The sequence below is a fragment of the Periplaneta americana genome, chromosome 6 (genome assembly GCF_040183065.1).
Source record: "Periplaneta americana isolate PAMFEO1 chromosome 6, P.americana_PAMFEO1_priV1, whole genome shotgun sequence".
NCBI classification, from domain to species: domain Eukaryota; kingdom Metazoa; phylum Arthropoda; class Insecta; order Blattodea; family Blattidae; genus Periplaneta; species Periplaneta americana.
The window spans coordinates 21,110,508-21,131,464 of record NC_091122.1 but is presented as its reverse complement, the minus strand read 5'-3'; the positions used below and the strand labels follow the sequence as shown (position 1 = coordinate 21,131,464).

The 20,957-nt window shown below is 35.6% G+C and overlaps 1 protein-coding gene and 1 long non-coding RNA gene across 3 annotated transcripts in view; one reads left to right on the top strand and one right to left on the bottom strand.

Moving 5' to 3' along the window:
• LOC138701146 (uncharacterized) overlaps positions 1–20,957 on the top strand; it is a 228,951-nt gene that overhangs the window by 17,485 nt on the left and 190,509 nt on the right. The gene's annotated exons all lie outside the window — the stretch shown is intronic.
• Positions 1–20,957, bottom strand: part of LOC138701142 (putative fatty acyl-CoA reductase CG5065) — a 47,554-nt gene that overhangs the window by 11,380 nt on the left and 15,217 nt on the right. The window contains exons 2-4 of one of the 2 annotated variants that reach the window (XM_069827748.1): positions 6,426–6,623; positions 5,001–5,249; positions 459–604 (exon numbers count right to left, since the gene is read on the bottom strand). In XM_069827748.1, coding sequence (XP_069683849.1) covers positions 459–604; positions 5,001–5,249; positions 6,426–6,614 — 584 coding nt within the window. In that variant the 5' untranslated portion in view covers positions 6,615–6,623. The remainder of the gene's footprint in view (positions 1–458; positions 605–5,000; positions 5,250–6,425; positions 6,624–20,957) is intronic. The other variant, XM_069827749.1, reaches the window with a different exon arrangement.

Sequence of the window (20,957 nt, the reverse complement as noted above, 5' to 3'; positions counted from 1 at the left end):
CTTCTTAGGTAGGCTGTTTTGGGTATCAAACATTCAAAGGTGATGCAATTGTATACATTCTCGACTACATGAGCTCGAGCGTTTTCTGGCTGCCTTCTTCACAACCGAGGACTGATCGGCGAGCTCGGTCGACCATTTTCAAGAGAATCCAGAAGTCTAATGCTGACTGCAGCATAAGCTTATGGTAGGACCTCCCTTGGAAGACAGGTCACAAATAAGTAGACTAAGACAGATAATCTGGCCCTCCTAGTTGGGGGTTTGCGTGGTGGGTTTGTAACCTGTTCTCAGTAAAAATTTCAACCGCACGTAATGTTTCACTCAAGGCTCTTAAAATTGATGGGTAACATAAATGCATGTATAGAAAATTAAATAATTAACAAGTGGCTATATTTCGTAGTTAATGTATGCATTTGTATTTCAAGTATTTATTTATTTGCTTAAAATAATTTCTTTTTCACCTTGGTGTGATCTTATCAACCGATTCGTTGTCTAGCCATTCCATGGTCTGCAACACGTCATCGGGGTTATGGGTTGCAGAGTACACTTTCTCTTCCAGAACTTCTAGTTCACAATGACAGAATGTAGTTGATAGATGTACAAATGCCTGCGAAAATGAACATATAGTGTGAAATTACAAATTTTCATTTCCCATATACACGAAATATAAAGTATTGCAGTGCTTCAACAAAGCGATTTCAAGATTTTCTACGAAAATGCACGTATTGGGCATAGGTATACCTCATAAAAACAATGAGGTAAACTGTGCAGATGATACGCCCGCAGGGCTTTATGTACGTCGATCCTTGTCGGACAGTAAAGGGTTTGAAGTAGAAATTGGTTGTGAATTGAAAGACAGGTTAACTGTAGTGGAATTTTATTTATTAAAGCACGGTGGTATGAGAAGCAACAAACGTATGGTTTATTGCCCTGTAATTTCATTTAGTTCATTCGTGTTATATTTTCTCACATTTTTCTTGCGATCTAACCACGTTTACTGGCTCGGTATGTGTATTTGCTTCTAGAGTCGACGGCAATTCGGAAGGCGGTAGTCTGCTAGCGTTTGCGTCGAGAGAGACAGATAGAGAGAGCAAGGCAGCGTACAACATTGCCACATCGTACTCAGCATTATAAACAGTCTTTATCGTTAGTCAAAATCGTACATAATGTTCTAGTGTCGGAAAAATCTTACCATGCAAACTAAAACGTCATAACTTCTATTATGATAGCATAACTTGTGCCATAAAGTTAACAGAAACGATTTGCCAATGCTATAATATTTAATACATTATTGTTGTCATAGCAACCTCTTTCTTCATAGACCATGATATCAAACTACTCATCATTACAAATCACGCTTCGCTCGTTCCCTAAAAATTGACTAGTTCCATAACGTATAACATTATGAACTTTTTTCATAATATATTATTAAACTTGTTTAACATGCAGAAAAAATGCCAGAAGCAGATGAATTTCACAAAACGACGTCTGTGCTTTGTTAATAAATAGGGGAAGTCGCTATATATGCGCAAATGGGCGATCTCTTTGGATTTTTAAGTACGTCTTGTATATAATTGTCAAAAACATATCTACATCTTAAACATATCAATAGAAATTAATTTTAATATTTAATATGTCAGTAGTTTTTCGGACCTATATAACAGGAAGACAATTTTGTCTATGAAAGAATGATCATTATTCACATTATTATATAGTATTTGGGCTCTACTTGAAAATTTTGTAAATGGGAGGCCAAAAAATTTTACAGCATGCAAATACATACACTACAATAATTCAATTATTTTGTAATTCTACGTAACTCTTCTGCTTCGAAAATGTATTAGGCCTAAACCAATAAGTTTTTTCTCTTAAACTTTAATGTGGACAGCTGGAATTATACTTTCATCAGGGGCGAATGCTAGTCACGAAAGTTAGGCTTGCTCTTTTATTCACAGGGGAAGATGGGAGGATATAATAATTCATAATTAATAAAAATAATCAGACCCACATAAATAATTTATAATTATGAAATCATTATGAGTCATGGATCATATTCGCTTATCAGATGTAGAAGTTCGATATAATATAACAAACATAGCCAACAATACAGTTTATTTAGTTTTTTTCGGACCCTGCCAACTAATGCATATTGTTGTATTGAGTACATAATATTCTCTATAATGTCTGTCTTCTCTTGAATAGTCCTTCGGGAAAATGGATTTAATAATAAGGTTTGAATAATACACAATTCCGAACTCATTGCAATACTTCAACTTAATGTTTAAGAATTAATAATACATGCAGCAGCTAACGCAATTACATTGCACTCGCAAATCACAGCACATTCCCGCTGTCAATTCTGCTCTGTGTAACGTTAAATAGTCGTTGGTGTAGCTCTCGGACCAGAGCTTCAAACAACACATAACAGAAGCATGTGCGCCTAGGACGGACCAAGGAGGAAGGCACTTCCGTGCGCATCATATTCTCGCTATTTCTACGTCTTTCCTGTAGCTCCGAGAAACGAGCAAGCGTTGCGATACTTGCGGTGTGCAACCTGCGGATGGTATTACGCCTATACAGTTTTCCAAAAATCAAAATAAATTTTAACATACGTAACGCCATTTTGAGAAATAAACATTCTACGAAAATATTGGGCTTGCGCAGCAAGCATAGCATGCTCGGAGAAATCGCCCCTGACTTTCATAATTCTTGTTTAATTATCATCACACAAGTAATTGATAAACTGGTAGAACTATTCGCCATGTTTTTGATATGTGTTTGGGTAATGTCACACGTCGTAACTTAGCAGTAACAACCGTTAAGATAACAGATAACTGTTTAGGATATTTTCTTTCCAGTTCATCAGCGTGCACACTGTGTTTGTTTACTTGACAAACAAGAAAGTAATGCAAATTTTTTTTCTTGGCGTTTCTATTTAGCGCTGTTGCCACAACTACAAAACGATGACAAGTGAGCTAAGGATTTATGTGGTAACACCGACTTTACTTGTCTTATGACGCCAGACGGGCAATGACGTGTACAGTTCCTATTGGCTGCACGATTTAGGTAGCGGATAGAAGGAAGTTCAAAATTAGGTGTTACAGAGCTGTCGGATGTCGGTTCCTTGTAATAATTTTATGAAGAAAAATGGTATTAGTTTGCGATAAAAAGTAAATCGTTGCTAAACGCTTGACAAGTCAGTGAAAAAGGTCGTGCCAAGTATCATTTTGTCGACATATTGATTATCACTTTTTGATTAAACTATTATCCTGTTATGGCATTGTTGTATCTTCGACCGGTATAGACATAACGACTGCTTCGAACCAAAGGTAGCCGGATTCTATTGTGAGCAAGTGCTTTGAATAATGCGGTGGGTACAGTGATTTTGGGGCTGTGGTTTTCCTGTCACTTCTGCAATAATAAAAGAATTGCAGATGTAGCGTAATTTTATGTATCCACGGGTCACGTATGAAGAACTGTCAAGTGTGTGAATGAGTAAAGATGTGTTTGTACACAGGTTCAGCTCTTGAGATTTCAATCCTGACTTTTTGTGCAGTTGTAATTTCCTCACTATAAACAACTTTAATGGGCATAAATTATATGAGACATGGAAAATAACAAGCAGATTCCCACCTGGAAGAGAACGTTCTTGCCGAATGTTACAAGGAAAGTTATTTGCCTCAGACAAATATAATATTGTGGTGTTATAACCCATAGCACGTTCGTCAGTAAATTAAATGCCAAAGAATTAATAAATCAGTTCAGCCAGTCCATCTGGAGTCACTTACCATGAAAGTGGTCACTGAGTCGAATCATCAATTTATTAATTGGGGCGCGCGGTAGTGTTACGCTGGAAGCCGGGAGGTCTCGAGATCGATTTCCATTTGAGCCATGGATTTTCTCCATTATCCAAGTCTCTAAATAAATACTATCACAGGCAGGATGCGTGAATCCTATCCAATAATTAGATAATGAAGCGAGATGGATCATGTAAAATGACGTAGTGAAAGGAGAAATGGGAAGAAAAATAAAATTAGAAAATACAATATCATGCGTCCTTGCAAGGGGATCTGGGACTGACAGGACTTTGCTCCAAGTCTGCTGGCTACTTGTCACACTCCATGTTTCATCGTCCCGTTGAAGGAACTTAAAACATTTTGAAGAGAAGAAGTCGAAAATGGACGTAATGTAATAGCTACCACATGAGGGAGAGGACCGTATGGAAAACTTATTTAGTTCGCTAAATGAATGAATGAAAGGACGAGAAATAATTAAAATCTACGCATTCGCACGACCTTTCAAGGGAATTTGCGGCTGAGAGGTGTGTCGGTGTGAGCTCCAAGCCTGTTGGCCACTTGTCTCACTTCGATTTTTGCCTTTCCGTTTAAAGGAGAATTAGAAAATTTTGAAAGGAAAAGCAGATTATGAATGTAATCTTAAGCTCTAACATGAGTGAGAGGGGGGAAAAAATGAATGAATAAATGGGGAAATTGCAGGAGAAACATTTAAAAGGTACATGATAAGAATCACGTCTTTTTTTTTTTTTTTTGCAAGGACTCTTGGGGATCATCTTAATCTTTATATGAGCTCCTAGCCTAACGACCATTTGTCTCACTTCGTTGACACTGTCCGACTGAAGCGGCTTGAGTAAATTTTGTTGGAAAAATAAGGCCGAAAATACCGTCAACTAATACAACGTTGGCTTGGCAGTTAAGAACCTCGTGGCACATTAAATAAAGAATGGAGCGACACGGACCTTGTAGAAAACCACGAGACACGCAATTCATCTTACACTGTTTCCATAATATCGTGAGTAACATCAAAGTAAGCCTTTTAAGTCGAATGGTTACGGTTTATTTTTCATTGTAGGCTACGTCGAATATAGACTTTTACGTTAAAAGTAATGAAATACTTGCAAGTTTCAGATTCTCAAATTTGGGGTCACATGTGTTCCATACCGTTTTATATAGTTTCTTCAGGTGCTCGTTTATGCATACACGTACCTTGAGTTGTTTCATGTGCACACAGACTTCCAGCAGTCGTTTCGTGTTGGCTGTGTTGTGAGTGATAGCTTCCTTCATCTTAATTCCCATCCGAACCGACGCGGCTAAGTTGAACACCACTGTCACTTCCGAGATCAGCTGTTGCTTGTTCTTCTTCGAAAGGCCAAGGTCAACCTGTGACAGATCGGATTCCACCACAACTAGCTTCTTCAGTACTTCTGGGTTGTTGTTCGCGAGATCCTCAAACAACTGCAACATATGAAATTAGGTTTTCTTTGTAAGAATGCAAATCATGTAAGAGAAACCTTGGAGAAGACCAAGGCGACAATGTACCTTCAAAATAGTGTCGTTTGATTAAGGAGATATACAGGGTGGAAGTGAAATAACCCTGCAGATTGAAAGGAACGCTATGGTACATTTACATGTTTCTTTAGTTGGTTATTTAACGAAGCTGTATCAACTACTCGGTTATTTAGCGTCGACGGGATTGGCGAGATGAGGCCGAGGATTCGCCATAGATTACCTAACATTCGCCTTACGGCTGGGGAAAACCTCGGAAAAAACCCAACCAGGTAATCAGCCCAAGCGGGAATCGAACCCGCGCCCGAGCGCAATTCCAGATCGACAGGCAAGCACCTTAGCCGATTGAGCTACGCCGGTGGCTAAAATACGCTAACATAATAATAATAATAATAATAATAATAATAATAAGAATAATAATCATAATAATAATAATAATAATAACTCTCCAGGAAACAGTGCACATATTAAAAAAACAGACCATTTTTTACCTGGTAATGCGAAATTTGAAGAGAGAGAGTATTGTAATAAAGTTCCCCCCCCCCAAAAAAAAAACAACTCAAAGAGTCGTTTTCGTCATCCCATCAAAGTTTTCACAAAACTATATTGTAATGGTAACTAAGTAACAATAAGTGCACTGCAATGGGTCTGTTTCAGTATAGTTTTATGTTATGAAGAATGGTTTCCTTAGCAATAAGTTTCTGAGTGGAAATTCTAACTTTCAAGGCCTAACAACAGTAGCTGTAGATATAATGAAAAACACGATCGTGCAAAAAAAAAAAATTATTGCGATTCTCTATTTGGACTGAGCTCAAAAAGGTAATTAATTTTTATTCCCATGACTATTTTCAAGCTTTTGAGCAAGTATGAACTAAAAATTTTGAAAACTTTGACGCAAGGAGCCTTTTTAGCGACGTGAATATAAAATATATTTAAACAAATATAATTAAAAACTATTATCCGTAATCACACCATATTTTGTACAGATGACATTATTGTAGGTCTGTTTATGTAGTTTAAATTTCACAAATTTCGGATTAAAATTGTGGAAGATATAAAAATCATGTGTGTCCCCTTAATTGTACAAACAATCATGAAGACTCGAGAAAACCTAAGTGTACTGACCGGGAGTGAGGTGATTTCCTCAAAGCGGGCAGAGGGCGAAAACCCTCGTCTAGACCTGGCCAGCACGTAGATGCGACGTAATCCTGGACAGCTCCTCAGTAGCTTCTCGAGCAGCACCTTGCCCATGTAGCCGGTGCCCCCCGTCACCAGAACTGTCTGGTCTTTGTACCAATCCCTCACCGTCGTCATCGTCCCCTGCTGTAACACAAGATGGCAGATGCAAGTTATTGTACACATAGGCCTACGTTCTTGCTGTGTCGCCCGAATTTGCCTTTTTGAAGTGAAACTTCTTTAGGCAGGGTACGAGTCGAACGCTGTGAAACGAAGATCTGTGACGGACGTTTTATTAGGACTTCGCGTATTGTTGCTAGACGATCGTGTATGTTGGGAACTGACTGTTACATAAAATGCAACTCCCATTGTTCTCCTTGTAGTCCCCTTGTACTCCTTATATTACTCTTGTTAGCCTTGATTTCCCCTTGTTCTACTTGTATTTCGCTTGTTCTCCTTGCAATCCCCTTCTTCTCGTATTTCCATTGTTATCCTTGTCTTCTTCTTGCATATCCCTTGTTTTTCTTGTGTTCCCCTCGTTCTCATATTTCACTTGTTCTCCTTTCTTCTCCTTGTATTAATATTTTTGTATTTCTCTTGTTCTCCTTGTATTCCCTCATTATTCTTGTATTTCTCTTGTTCTCCTTGTATTCCCCTTGTTCTCCCTGTATTATCCTTGTTTTCTCTCGTTCTCCTTGAATTCACCCTTTTCTCCCTGCATGTCTATTGTTCTCTTTAGATTCCCCCTGTTCTTGTATTTCTTTTGTTCTCCTTGAATTCACCCTGTTCTTCCTGTATTCCCATTGTTCTCCTTGTTCTGCTCGGTTATGGTCAACCCTTCTACAGACGTTGCATTATATCTCTACCAGAGAGTGACAGTTTCGTGGCCGGGAGGGAATAAATTTTTTCATAAATTTCTGCCAGTATGGGACTGGTGCCCACCCAGCATCGTGATGCACTTGGGGAGCTGCAGTAGGTAGCGAAATCCGGTTACGAAAGCCAGCTATAATTACTGGGGTGATCATCGTGCTAACCACACAATACCTCCATTCTGGTTCGATGTTCGTACACTTCTGCTTCGATATATGGACGTGAAGCCAGCAGCCAGCTGGTCGGTCTGGGCCCTTAAAGGGCTGTAGCGCCACAATTTTTTTTTTGGTGGACAACAGAAAAAACCTGTTGCCTGACAATTTAGAAAAATATGCAATTCCAACAGAAATAAATAAAGTTATGTATCTGTAATTATTCTTATGTATAACAGGAAAACCATCAATAATAGCAAATTGCTTAAAATCAAAAAGTTTTTTTTTTCTATTTTAAAAGTGCATATTTTGTTACTTTTAGAGCAAAAATGCTCGTTTTAAAATTAATACGTGCATGCATGTTTTGCCGTTCTTAGTGCGTATGAATCCGTCCTCTAGCAATGACCTTCGCGGATTAATTGATACGTTCCCTATGTCTCAACTGGGATTTCCTGGGATACAAGCCACACGTGTAATTCACGATATCACGAAGCACATTGGCATGACTGTCTATTGGCTGCTCGTCACGAATATTCGACCGACAAATTTGTAGGATATGCTTTGCCTAAGAACTTGCTAAAATTGTCGCAGGAAACAGTTTCGCTATTTTAAAGGGTTAAGGAAGAAGGGAGTGGTTCAGTTGTATCCTAATCTCTTTCCTTCCTCCTATCACTGGAGAGATTGACGGGACCGGACTCGTCGCATGGTTTAAAAAACGTTAAAACCCGTTTTTATCTAGCCTACGTATCAGGTTTGTTGCCAAGACACTAGTAGGAATCCATTATTGATTTAAACAGCTACTCAGTTTGAACGACGTTTTGTATGCTTAACGTTTCAATATTTAAGTCGTTCTGAATTATGGATTTTGAAGACGAGAAGGAAGACGAGTTTATGGGCACACCACTAGACGTGGCATCAATGTATCTTCAAGAGAACTGTTGCCTGAAAATTCTGCATGTTAATTTAAATTTTTATTTTAATTGCTATAAAGAATTGTGAAGGGTTGAAATTATTATGTTTTCTCATTTTATTCAAATTGGTGGATAATCTATTGTATAATTCTCAGTCTTTAACAGGGTTGCCAGATTTTAGATCTAACAAGGGCGGACATCCTTCTTCCATCACATACAGTACTTACGTTTTGTCTTAAAGGAAGAGTGATATGAATGTGGGCAGAGTTGACATTTTCGTGACTGCAAAAATTTATTAAAATGACCCCTTTGTATGCAGTTAAAGAAACTAATAATATGAATATCAAAATTGCAATTTTAATTTAAAAAAAAATATTGTAGGTACAGGTTTCCAAGCGCAAAACAATATTTATCTGGCTGTAAGTTACACCACATTTGTCTGGCGTCTTTCTAAAGGGCTTGTGACAATAATATTTTGTTATGCCAAATTATTATTATTAACTCAATGACTTAATAGTGGTTCTGTCCCATAAATTTCCCCAACTGTTTATTTGTAAAGCACAAATTCCATAAGATAACATCACATGTGACAAAATATTTAAATTTCAGTGTTTACCATTGATTACAATGACATAAAATTTATTGATAGATAAATTCATATTTATTTTGTGACTTAACACATTACCGCTCTAAACCCATCATTTAACATATAGTATACATTTTCAGAGCTTATATACATATTTATCGCTGTACTTTAGCATTTTCAACAAACTTTTTTTCCATTCTCTGTGCCATGCATTTTTTTCAAATTGTCGGTTGGTCTATTATTGCGTAACTCCGCCCAATTGTGACTTTATTGTGAAACGTTCGTTTAACGCTCTGTGTATTTGACAGTTCATATTTTTAGTAGTAGTAGTAGTAATAATAATAATAATACACAAAATTTAAAATGCCGATAATATAAATTGTAAACAATTTTAATAATGACACCCTCGTTGACAAAATTCTACTTGCGCGACTGGTCAGTATAGTATCATTCCAAGTAAGTCTTCACACTCTTACGCTTATCGTTGCTATAGACAGCTATTGTTTTATTTAAGTTGAGTAAAAATTATGGAACACTGTTTTTATAGTCCCGTCGCTCTTATTTCCAGCAGCCAATCACGTTGCAGATCTGCTACATTTAAACTTTTGCGTCTTGTGATTCGCTGATGAAGATAAAGAAGGCTCGATAAATACTTAATATAATCGCCCGCCATTTTGGCTCTTTCGTTGGCGTTCGCAGAAAGCACACGAGGACGTTATTTGCCGCTCAATTATTTGCTGAATTACAGTGCGTTTGATTTATTATCATAGGAGCTATGACATGATAATGTTTAACGGTGTGGCAAATAGATCCCTCGTCCGGTAGCTCGGCAACAAAAGAAGAAAAATGGCGAACGATACTACCTACCTAGACTTTATAGAGCCTTCACTTTCTAAGACGTAAGCAAAGAGGAGGAGTCACGCCGGGAATAAGAGCGTCGCGACTATAGCTTTCCTATTTTTAATTGTTATGAAGAAAATATATATACAAGGGGTGAAATAAGATTACTTTGAATCTCTTTGTGTCCTCCCCCTATCAAATCATCAATATTTCAGTTCGTTTTCTTTTGTCAGGTTCGCCGTGATTAATCACATGATAGGACTATTGTTATTCAATTGTTTTTATTAGCTTTTTTCCATGTTTATTTAATTCATGTCCTCATTCTTCATAGTGATAAATTCATATACTGAAGAACTTTTTTCTCTTTTTTATGTACACAGATATTGTGATCATACATTTGAAGCAGTTTTTACAAAATAGTAATTTATAAATGATAAAAGAATCCACAAATTGATAACTAGGTACAATCCCAGAAAAAAAAATGGCCCGACACTTGAAGCTCCGTACAGAGAACGATTCACACCACAACGATTTAACAACGGTTTTCAACCCATTAGTATTACAGGAAGGCATTTCACAACTAATTTACACGCACGAAATTAATCTGAAAATAAGACCAAATGAATGCCTAAAAGTCATTAGGTAAACAAACACGAAACAGTATGACAACCCCGATTATGACAATTCATCGCAAGCATTCCATAGCTCCGTGCTAGCGTATTACTAAGTTCAGGGTTCGGATACTGTTGAGTAAAGAGTTTTTTAATTAATCATGCAGGTTAATTTCGTTTACCATCATTCTATTTGACTGTACGATATATAAATATTAATCTATTATTAAGAATAGATCAATTTTCATCGCAAATTTTCAAATTCGTTTCGGGTTACGACAGCAATAAAAATAAAATTAATTTCAATAACAGCCAAACCGATCCGCTTTGAAACACTGAGCATGCGCAGTGGGTTGAATCTGGAAATTAGAAAATTCAGGCAGGCCATTTTTTTTTCTGGAACTGTGTATGGTACCATTAAAAACAGACTCCTTGTCACACACTTTATAAATGAAAAACATAATCTTTGAAAATATGTTCAAAATATTTTTTTTTACCTCTTATAACTTGTACAATTAAAAATAGGAAAGCTACAAACAGTGTCCCTTACTTTTTATTCACTTTGTATCTGTCTTTCTGCTATTGCGATCTACCTTTGTGTGCAATTTGAGGGGAGGTTTCGACATGAGATCATTAACAGCTCTCTTGTGAGCTATGCCGATGGCCTGGAATTGGTGACAACGATGTCATTTTGGCAAAATGAGACAGAAAATGCGTCATGAGATTGCCTGATATTCGCCTTAAAGTTTGGAAAAACCCCGACCAGATATTCAGCTGAACTAGGAATCAAACCCACTACCGAGCGAGTCCAGCTCCTTAATATCTGCACTATACCGGTTGAAATTAGTGCTCATTTGAATGTCTGTTTCTTTTTACAAGTATTGTACATTCAGTCTCTCCTCATAAAGTTATGTCGTTATGCAGATCCGCTAATTTTCGCTATTAGTATGTAAACATGTTATTCAAAACAACACTATTTACCGAAACGCTATGTCCGTACAGAAGTGAGGTTAAGTGCTGCAGCTACTTCCATGTCAAGTACGAGATCGTTCCCTGTGTCTGCTGCTAGTATTTCAGTTTTGACTTAGGCTACAACGTCTATATTCGACTCACATTAATAGAAAAAATATATTTTTTTTGTTAGTCTTGTTGAGAATCTTCTTCGGTTCGTTTCCATTCTCCTTGTTAATATTGTGCAGATTTTTGTCTTAATTGTTTTTTTTTTAATTCTTATTATTGTTTTGGTTTGTGTTGTTTTTATTTTCATTCTTATTATCCTTGTTCAGGTTCGTGCTATTTTTGTTTTATTACTATTCTTGTTCAGATTATTCGGTTCGTTTCTATGCTTCTTGTTAATCTTGTTCAGTTTTTAATTGTAGTTGTTTTAGATATTCTTCTTGTTGTTTTTATTTTTGGTCTTATTATTCTTGTTCAGGTTCGTGCTATTTTTGTTTTATTACTATTCTTGTTCAGATTCTTCGCTTCGTTTCTATGCTTCTTGTTAATCTTGTTCAGTTTTTAATTGTAGCTGTTTTAGATATTCTTCTTCTTGTTTTTATTTTTGTTCTTATTATCTTGTCCAGGATCTAGTTAATCTTACTGAGGTTCTTCGGTTCATTTCCATTCTGTGTTAATCTTGTTCATGTTTTTGTTGTACTTGTTTTCGTTCTTATCCTTGCAATGGGTCATGTTGTTTTTACTTTATTATTATTATTATTATTATTATTATTATTATTATTATTATTATTATTATTATTATTATTATTATTATTATTCCTGTTCAGGTTCTTGTTTTTCTTGGTCAGCTTCTTCGATTCATTTTCATTCTTCTTAATTCTGTTCAGATTCTTGTTCATCATCTTCTTGTTCTTCCCGTTGCATTTATTCAGCTTTTTTCCGGCTTGCGTTTTTTCTTGTTTTCTGTTCATCTTTTTTCTTCATATTATTATTGTCTACGTTCCTTTTGTTTTTCTTTCCATTGTTATTATTGTTCTTCAGATTTTTGTTGTTTCTGTTGTTTCAGCTGTTCTTTTCCAGGTTTTTATTATTTTAATTCAGGTCCTCTTTCTCCTTGTTATTGATGTTATTTTTCTTCAGGTTCTTGTTCTTTTTATCCTGATCCTTTTATTTTGTTCAGATTCTTTCTCTCTTTTTACTTCTTTTGTTGTTCAGATTCTTTAATTCTCATTCAGATTCTTACTTCAGGTTTCTTGTTTTATTCAGGCTCTTCTTGTTTTCTTCCTTGCTTCTGCTCAGCTTCTTGTTCTTCGTTTACTTGATTATAATCATATTTCTCTTTTTGAGTTTCTTGTTTTCGCGTTCTTATTCTTTCTTAAAGGATCGTGCTCTACTTCTTCTTGCTCTTGTTATTGTTCTTGTTATTCTTGATCAGGTTCTGATTTTCGTTCTCATTCTCCTTTTACATAAGTTTCTTCTTGTTCTCGGTTCTTGTTTTTGTATTTGTTATAGATTTTCTTACATATTTTAGTCTTTAAATGATTTGCACTGCTCGAACACTACAAAACGAGACAATTAGTTTTTTTCTGGAACTGTGTTTCTTCAGCAACACCGATTTCTTCCGCACTGAGAAACTTGATAATTCACTCTGCACCAGAATTTGAGAGATACGAGTAGGTATCTTTAATGCTAATAGTTTTCTACTGTTCTATATTGACAAAAACAAAATATATATAATGGAAAAATAAAATTTATATACGGTACAAAATATATTTTTTTATTTCTATAATTATAATTATTATACGTACAGTCTTTCATAAGTCCCTGAAACATTTTAGAAATTCACCACAAAGAAACTGTACATTGTATACCCAATTTTTATTATACTGAAATAGAGGAAAACTCATCAAGTTTTTTTTACATATATATTCGCTGAGAGAAAATAATTTTTCTCACTTATATCCGTATAAAAATCCAAAATACTGATAGGTCTATATGTCTGTAAATCCGGGAAAACCTAATCTTACAAAAATTTATAGAGGATAACATCATACAGATTATTCCCGAGAAGATATTTTTTTCTTATTTTGCGATTACATTAGTGAAAAATGGGCTGAAAATATATTGAATACAATTTAAAATATTACATCTCTCAATCAGAAATCAAATTTATTCTGCAGTTCTGGCAATATTTACACTCTGTGTCAATAATTTTATTGATTCGTAAACTCTAGCACGAGAGATGTTCTGTGTTGTCGTTGTACAGGCGGAGATAGTCGTATATCTTTTCTCCTATCTTTTGCGGAGAACGATTTACGATAATATAAGAGCGCAAGGTCACGACATCATTTAAATCTTTCGCTTCTCAAACAGATTCACTCTTTGCTCCATAAATTTAATAAGATGAGCTTTTAAATGTGTAAGATATTCTAATGGTTATTTATGGTACTAGAGAATCAAGACGTGTTTTATCCAGGAGCGAAAGGTTTGACACGCGAGACGTCAGTAAAATTAAAATTTAAGACGTTATGAGTAATACTCCATACTTAATGAACGCTGTGTATATTAAATCTAAGATTACAGAATATAAGAACACATTGGAGACCCTCACAGACACCTGCGAAGGCTATTTCTCTGTTAGCTATAAGTTGATATTATTAGAATTATGGTCGGTTTGGCCAAGTATTGTTAGAAGACTTAACGACTGTTAAACCTTCAACAGTTTGTTAAATACAGTTTTTCCATTTGTTCAACACCAGTTTGGCTTAACAGATTCTTAACCGTTTGTTAACTTTAAATGTAGGATTTCAGGCCGTTAACTCATTTAACAAACAGTTAAACATGGCGGATAACACCACAGCTGTTCAGACAAAAGTTGTGAAAGTAACATGTTATGTTTCTCTTTGAGGAATGTTTAGAGTAAGGGACGGTTTCACCAAGCTTCAGTAAATCAGTCCAAATGAAACATTAACTAGTACTGAACATTGAAATATTTACACGATTACGTTTGTATGTGAGCTGTGTCCGTAGACTTCAAGCCTAGCAGCTATATGTGCCTCGTCGCGCTGGTTACGTCATAGTGCCCAGATGTAGTAGTCAGTAGCGTGTTGGCTTGTTATCCCAGCGGCCCGTGTTCGGTTCTCGACGATAACTTTTTTTTAACGTAACCAATTTTTATACATGTTACCTTTCTTCATTTTTATAATTTTGTGTAGTGGAACTTATTATTTCGCAACTCTGGCTCCACTAGGAGAATTAAAAAAAACTCTTGGGAGATCAATTTTCTTCCCGAAATAAAACAAAGATAAACAAACAAATTAAAGAAAAATAAAAGAAATACACATGTGGATCTAATACATTGTCCACATGCCATCGGCGTCTATCACTGCCTGGCATTTTCGGGGCATAGAGTCCACCAGATCGCGGAAATAGTTCTGGTCCTTAGCGAAATCTTCCCAGGTAACCAGAACTTGATACCAGAACTGATCTGGATTTTGAGGTGGGATGTCTCGATATTTGTCAATCCTCTTTTTCATGCTTTTCCGTGAACCGTCTTTGAACGTTTATGGCGGTGTGCGCGGGGTGATTATCCTGCTGGAAAATTAAATTTCCATCGGAAAGAAAACGATTATAAATTCCAAGAATCCAGCTCTTTCGCTTCTGTTTTAAAGCCAGAGCAAACATATCTTATCGCTAGCTATAATATAATTCTAATAAATGAAAGTTAATATACCAATTAAGTTTTGTTATGTTTGAATGCACATTATGTATTAATTTACTAATATTTCTTAGGTACCGGTATGTAGTTATAATAATCACTTTCATGTCTTAAAATAAAACTCAGTTGTATGTTACCTAGTTGAAATAGGCCACTTGTTTCAATTCACTAGCTACTATTAACTCTAGATTCTATGTTACTAGCTCTTCAACTATTTAGCCGATGTCAATAGTGCTTCAAAATGCGCAGTGAGTAAATAATAAAATGTTTCAGCAGCAATTGCTTCTTTAGGACGAAATTACATATAATTTATACATGAACCTAAGTTAGAGAATTTTATATGATACGGAATTCTCCTCGGGGTTTTCTGTACGGTTGACTACACACACATTCGTGTAATTATTGTCACCTGGTGGTCATAATGCTGAGATTTTTCTAAACAGAAATTCATATTTAGCATTATAAAATGTAACCATACATAATAATAATTATTATTCAATAGCAGTCAATGCAACTTTCATTTATCAATTCTCTGTACTGTATGAATCATGGCTACTGTAATAGGTTACGATTTTACACATGTTTCATGACTTACTCCATAGTACAGAATTTAAATAATAATATCAGCCAATAAGAAGTTGTCTTATATATGCAAAATCATTACCAACTGCTGTTGAGTAGTTAGAATAGTATTAACGACAGTTGAAGTTAAGTGTTGGTTGTTTTAAACAAAATTATGTTGGAAAAATGGAAAATATCTTAACAAAACGTTAAAAATAAACCAGCTGTTAATTTAACATTTGTTAAGCCAAATTAAACATTACTTGGAAAAACTGGCCATTAGGCTTTTAGGTATTCCACCGTATTCTGAAAATACAATGAATATGGAGTAAAAGCCTTGAGGCTCAATAAAACATATTTATGAAAAGTACTTATATCTCGGAAGATATTAATTTTAGGAGCTATGTTTATTAGAATTTTATTTCTTGTTTTGATTCATACTGTCACCTCCTAAAATATTGGATACTTTTTTTTAACACCCTATAGAGTGGCTACACTGAAGTCACTTATTTTGGCTTTTCATATCTACTTCGGTCGTAAATATTCAAAATTGTCAGGGTTTTTAATGAAGTAAATGTGGCAATTATTGTCAGACCGGATCCCAGTAATCGTGAGATAATAGCCTAATACAGTGGTCGTCAGCACTCTCTGAAATGGATAGATGCATGGAGGTTAAGGAACTCTGCTCCGTCGTGCACAAGGGATAGAGAGACAGCTTACCCGCGAGCAGCGACGATTGCGCGCTGGGGCTGTGTCTTGTCCGCGGGTAAGAGACGCTAGCCCAAGCGTGCAGTGTTTTGATGACCGCTGGCCTAATACTTGAGGATTGCGATCTTTCTTTTTAGAATAGGCAAGTACGAGCAATTGCGGTGTTCAGAAGGTTAACAACGAACTAGATGCTTAGTTGCAGCTTAATTATGAATCATTAAACACTACTTGAGAAGTAAACCAAGGTTGTCATGTACCTATTTACAGGTTATTGGATCTGGAAAAAAATGAGCGTAAGTCAATTTTTCTTGGAATATTTTCCGCTAACTAAAAATTATTTTCACAATGCCATTTTGAAATGAAGGTACGAAGTAGAACATTTCCATACCTTGACACCAATAACATATTTTTTTTGCTTAATAAGTACGAGTATATGGGAGCCAGTATAGGCCAGTTTCTATCTGATGCTTTTCCAATTCACTGCGGGCTAAAGCAGGGAGATGCACTATCACCTTTACTTTTTAACTTCGCTCTAGAATATGCCGTTAGGAAAGTTCAGGATAATAGACAGGGTTTGGAGTTGAATGGGTTACATCAGCTTCTTGTCTATGCGGATGACGTGAATATGCTAGGAGAAAATCCACAAACGATTAGGGAAAACGCGGAAATTCTAGTTGAAGCAAGTAAAGCGATAGGATTGGAAATAAATCCCGAAAAGACGAAGTATATGATTATGTCTCGTGACCAGAATATTGTACGAAGTGGAACTATAAAAATTGGAGATTTATCTTTCGAAGAGGTGGAAAAATTCAAATATCTTGGAGCAACAGTAACAAATATAAATTACATTCGGGAAGAAATTAAACACAGAATAAATATGGGAAATGCCTGTTATTATTCGGTTGAGAAGCTTTTGTCATCTAGTCTTCTGTCAAAAAGTCTGAAAGTTAGAATTTATAAAACAGTTATATTATCGGCTGTTCTGTATGGTTGTGAAACTTGGACTCTCACTTTGAGAGAGGAACAGAGATTAAGGGTGTTTGAGAATAAGGTTCTTAGGAAAATATTTGGGGCTAAGAGGGATGAAGTTACAGGAGAATGGAGAAAGTTACACAACGCAGAGCTTCACGCATTGTATTCTTCACCTGACATAATTAGGAACATAAAATCCAGACGTTTGAGATGGGCAGGACATGTAGCACGTATGGGCGAATCCAGGTATGCATATAGAATGTTAGTTGGGAGGCCGGAGGGAAAAAGACCTTTGGGGAGGCCGAGACATAGATGGGAAGATAATATTAAAATGGATTTGAGGGAGGTGGGATATGATGGTAGAGAATGGATTAATCTTGCTCAGGATAGGGACCAATGGCGGGCTTATGTGAGGGCGGCAATGAACCTCCGGGTTCCTTAAAAGCCAGTAAGTAAGTAAGTAAGTAAGTAAGTAAGTAAGTAAGTAAGTAAGTAAGTATATGGGAGCACTGTTAGCCGAACGGGTAGGTGTTTGGTTTTTTATAATGTAGATCCGTGTTCAGATCGTGACGAGCCAGAGTGGAATTTTTTGGCTTGATAGGTTTTCTTGAGAAGTCACTTAACTCAGTGAAGCGTGGATCACTAGCAGACAAAGCGTGCAGCGATCCGGCTTGAGAAATATCCACACACGCTCCAATCAGACACGCAAGGAATGTGGAGCTAGAGCTCGACCATATGATTTCCGGACTTCGGCGTTACAGAGTGTCCGAAGAGTTCTGCACTATAGGACTAATCATAGTATGTGTTCCATATATGCTCCACCAAACTACAGACACGTGTGGAGGCTAAACCGCATGTTGTTTAAATCACGGGTCAGATGTGATTAGAGATGGCCGATATTTCACAAACCGATATTTTGTCACAGGTATTTTTTTGTCACAGATGAACCTGTGACTAATGACGCGAAATATCTGTGACAAAATATCGCTATCGAAATCTGCTCCGTATTCTGTACTCTGTGACTGATATTTTCTCCTCTACGTCGTAGGTTTGCGCGTGCGCATGATACGATAACAGCAATCGGGCGGTAGTTTTTTCATCTTATTATAAATGATGTAGTTATTACACGATTTAAATAATAACACCATTGGTTACCAGTACTTAATCTTGTGTAAAATCCTGTCTCAACAACTGTTTTGTTTTGTAATTATTTTCCAGTGTTTTTCCGAATACTTATGTTTCATTAATTTTTATTCTGTGACTCAATATTATAATGTTAATGCACGACTTAAAATAATTTATCCATTATATTATATACAATAAAAAGGATCAATTTTTAAAACGATTAGGATAATCATATAACCTCAATTTCTCCATACCCAACTACATTTAAAAATGATCAACTGGTTCAATGTTTATAATATTATAACCTCTTGGTACATGAGGTTAACTTTTGACATGTTACTGTTAAGTTAGGTAAGTATTTATTTGTTAATGGTACATGTATATAATTTCTTTGTTGGATTTTCCCATATAAATCACTGACGAGTGGTGTGTATAGAGAAATCGTATTCATATTTCACTGCTCTTCAATATTTCCTGCTAATTTTCATCGGTGTGACAAAATATCGGCGTAATTCATGCATATTGTGCTTACGTATCGATATAAAATATCGGTGTGACAAAATCATTGATAAAAGTCACAGATATTTAATTGTCACAGTCACAGTTGTTACAGATACTTGAAAATATCGTTTAAGCTCATCTCTAGATGTGATGCGGTACTCATCTTTGATCCTTTTGCGTTGATGTTCAATGTCTCGAATCTTGACTCTGTAGTCCCATGACTTAACATATCCGTAGGAAGCAAAGTTTTGAGGATTGAAGTCCGGCTAGCGTAAAGCTCATTCGACGTGACCTCTTCGTCAAATCCAAGGGGGAAAGATACCATCCAACTAATCGCGCACTGCTGTGGGATAATGTGGCTGGGTACCGTTGTTGCATGAACCATGCAGGCTGGTCTTCAAAGCTTGCTATTCTGGCATTAGTCAATCCCCCAACAGCATATTCTGAATCTTCATATTTTCGTTTTATTATTACTTGATTATCCATAAATAAAAATGTGTATTAGTTTTCTTCTCCAATAGGTACTCCCATTTTAGAACATTTTTTTCTTCGATATTTCTAGCAATTTCTCTAAATACATATTGAATAATATGGGAGGCATGCTACGCCATTGTCGCAATCCTTATTTAAGGGGAGAGGGTGGTTTTTTTTGGTGAAAAATGAGTAAATTAAAAAAATCTTTAAAATATTCTGTAATATGCGTGGAATGCATAGCATAACATTTTGTGGGTATTTGTGCCCTTATCGGATGTTGAGTCGCCATTTTTAAACTTCCTGCATTATGGATTTTTAAATCACTCGCCCACTTTTATTGTTGTTTCCGGTAAATTAAATTTAAAAAAAATGTTTTTCTTTAAAATACCCTTTGATATGTGTGGAATGTATTGCATAACATTTTGTGGGTATTTGTGCCCTTATCGGATGTTGAGACGTCATTTTTAAACTTCCTGCGCTATGGATTTTTAAATCACACGCCCGCTTTTATCGATTTCCAGTAACTTCATTTTTTTTGCTACATTGCAAACAAAAATGGATATAATTTCTGAACTATTAAAGATACATACATGAAATTTAGAACACACATTCTTTAGACTATTAGGAAACTTTTCTCTATAACAGAATTTTGTTAATTGATTTCATTTTAAAAATACGTCCGTTTGTTTGCAAGAAAGGAAATCAGAAAATTGTTATTAAATTTTAATTGTTTATTCTACAAACTTAATGACTAATATCAAAATTTTGTTACAGACAGTTTTTAGAACATGCTTTTGCAAATACATTTGAAAAAAAACTGTTTGTATCTATCTTTAGAAACGGTTTAGATATATCGGTTTTAGTACAATCCTGTATTGGGTATATTATTTTTCAAATTTGGGCCCCCAAACAATTTTTTTTTTTCAAAATATTTTTATTTGGTTGAGTTGCCACAGCTATGAACTCTCTACATACAAAAAATTAATATTTTACACCAAATAGGAAAAAAGTTTAAAAAAATACCATCCTCTCCCCTTGACCAAAATATAATCTGAAAGACTCTTCCCCATTTTGACTTCCGATATAGCACCATTGTATATAAATTTCTTATTGCAGTTATAATGGTCTCATTAATTTTTATATCATATAATATTTAACATAATTTATTTTACGGTACATTATCACAAGCTTTTTCCAAATCAACGAATACGAAATGAATCTGTTGCCCTCCAGTTTTAATATTTTTCTGTACACTATAAACACATTATCCGTTGCGGATCTGTTGCTCTAAAGTCTGTCTGCTCCTCATCTTCTCTAGCTTTGAATTCTTTTTCTAAAAATGTTTTATTATTCTCCCATATAAACGAATAATACTTTACATTTTATTTATTGAGCAACTTGAAACTTCAGCCTTCTCCCCTCGTATAAAATGGACTCGTTCTATGACGCTACTTCCCTCCTATGACATGGACTCGTTTTCAAAACCATAGTGACT